The sequence below is a fragment of the Curcuma longa genome, unplaced genomic scaffold, assembly GCF_044706935.1.
Source record: "Curcuma longa cultivar G26 ecotype Majalengka, Jawa Barat unplaced genomic scaffold, ITB_CL_G26_1.1 contig_15842, whole genome shotgun sequence".
Taxonomy (NCBI): Eukaryota; Viridiplantae; Streptophyta; class Magnoliopsida; order Zingiberales; family Zingiberaceae; genus Curcuma; species Curcuma longa.
In genome coordinates, this window is record NW_027430216.1 from 1 (window position 1) to 1974 (window position 1974).

A 1974-nucleotide genomic window follows, 5' to 3' on the forward strand; every position below is an offset into this window, starting at 1 on the left:
CTTCCTCCTCCTCCTCCTCCTCCGCCTCGAACATAAACGACCGGATCCTGTTGGATATGATCCCACCGAAGGAAAACAACATCCCGACCGACCTGCCTCTCTTCGACGACGCCGGTGGCGAGGCCGTCGTGCGTACGACTGCCAGTGAGCACCGCAGCTGCGGCGACGATTGCGTCCGCCCCATCCGACCGACCATTCCCTCCGCCACCATCCCGGGACACGGACACTGGACCCCCACCGCCGCTCGCGCCATCATCTCCGGCGGCTCGATCGATTGATCGGAACAAGATGACCCAATTTTGACCAGAGGGAAAGGAGGAAGAATTTCGCCTCTTCCGCGTCCCGAGCGACTCCACTCTCCTCTTCCTCCTCTCCTCCGCTGCTAACCTCAGCCTCGTTTGCTCTTCTTCTCCGCTCCGCCGCTCCGCGCCGCTTGCTTCCGCTCCTCCGCGTTGCTCGCTGCCGCTCCGGTGTGGCAGAGGGGAAGAGGCGTGGGTGGTGCGTCCGCAGGAGCATTCCGCCATGGATGCTCCCCTCGTCGACGAGGCCACTGTCGGCGCCTCCCTCAACCAGAGCAAGCAGTCAAGTGTCATCCGTCCGTTTGCGTTTCCGCCCGATTTGGCGGAGATGGATTTTGGGGGAAAAAATCATCCGCTGACGGATGAAATTTCTCTTCCTTCCAAAAAATTTTGAAAGGTAAACAAGGGATGGATGACTACGAAAGAAAACTTTCTGCGGTTTTTCTTTCCGCGCTTCGAAGTAAACGGAGCGTAAATGTCGGCCGTCTTCCCGGCGGCGGACTTCTTGTTGTCGTGCCAGACGTATATATCCTCTATCAAATCGCTCAAACCCTTGTCGGACGACCCGCCCTTCTCTACCGCCGCTCTCGCCTTCTCCGCGAGCTCCCTCGCCCGCCTCCTCGTTCCCTCGGCAGCCTCCCCAGCGTCCATGATGCTCCCTATCGCCCTTGCCAACTCCGCTGCCCTCACGATCGTCCGATTTGGATCCATCGCGCTCCTTATGCTGTCTGACACTTTGACGCCCACGCAGAATCGCTCCACCACCAGCTTCTCGTTTATAAACTGCTCCGTCCCTATCGGCCACGTCACCATCGGCAACCCGGCGGAGGCGCCCTCCAGAATCGAGTTCCACCCGCAGTGCGTCACGAACGCGCCGACGGCGGCGTGGCTGAGCAGCTCTACCTGCGGGACAAATCCCCGAAGAACAAGCCCCCGCCCTTTCACCCGCTGCTCGAACCCATGCGGCATCCATTCGGCCTCGTCCGCCTCGCGCACCACCCACAAGAACGGGTGGCCGGCAGCCTCTAGCCCAAGCGCCATCTCCCTGAGTTGCTCCCCTGCGAACTGGCTCCAGCTACCGAAGCAGGCGTACACCACCGAGATCGACTTCTGCCCGCTTAGCCACGAGAGGCAAATTGCATTGCCTCAATATATAGCAGGTGAGGCATTGTTTTGTGCTTCAAAATGAAATTTATGAGACAAAATAAAACGTCTCAACATATAGCAGATGAGGCACTTTTCGTATGCCTTAAAATGAACTTTAAAAGACACAATAAAATGCCTCAATATATAGCAGATGAGACATTTTTTCGTGTCTCAAAAACACTTCAAGGAACATTTAGTAACGCCTCAACAAATATCTGTTGGGGCGCTAGTATTTGTTGTGACACCCGCTTGTACGGCGTTTTATCCTAACGCCTCAACAAATCAAAGTGTCACAACATAAATCTATTGAGGCACTTTTTGAGCGCCCCAACATACAATTTTTGTTGTAGTGTCATTTATAGGTCATATTAAAATGGTATAATAAAATATTAATTTGTGGCGTTTATTGTAGTATTAAGATAAAATTTATCATCTCAACTATCTCAAACAATTAGCCCTACGATGTAACGCCCCCCTCTTTCTCTTATGTAATAGGGAGACGTTACGTACTTTAAACTTTCTTTAACTT

At 53.7% G+C, this 1974-nt stretch overlaps 1 protein-coding gene across 1 annotated transcript; it reads right to left on the reverse strand.

Moving 5' to 3' along the window:
• Positions 1–647: 647 nt before the first annotated feature.
• On the reverse strand, positions 648–1444 carry LOC141816269 (scopoletin glucosyltransferase-like; the record flags this gene model as incomplete). The annotated part of the gene is made up of 1 exon (XM_074704082.1): positions 648–1444. A coding segment is annotated over one exon (797 nt), but the record flags the coding sequence as incomplete, so codon positions are not given.
• Between the last annotated feature and the right edge of the window lie 530 nt (positions 1445–1974).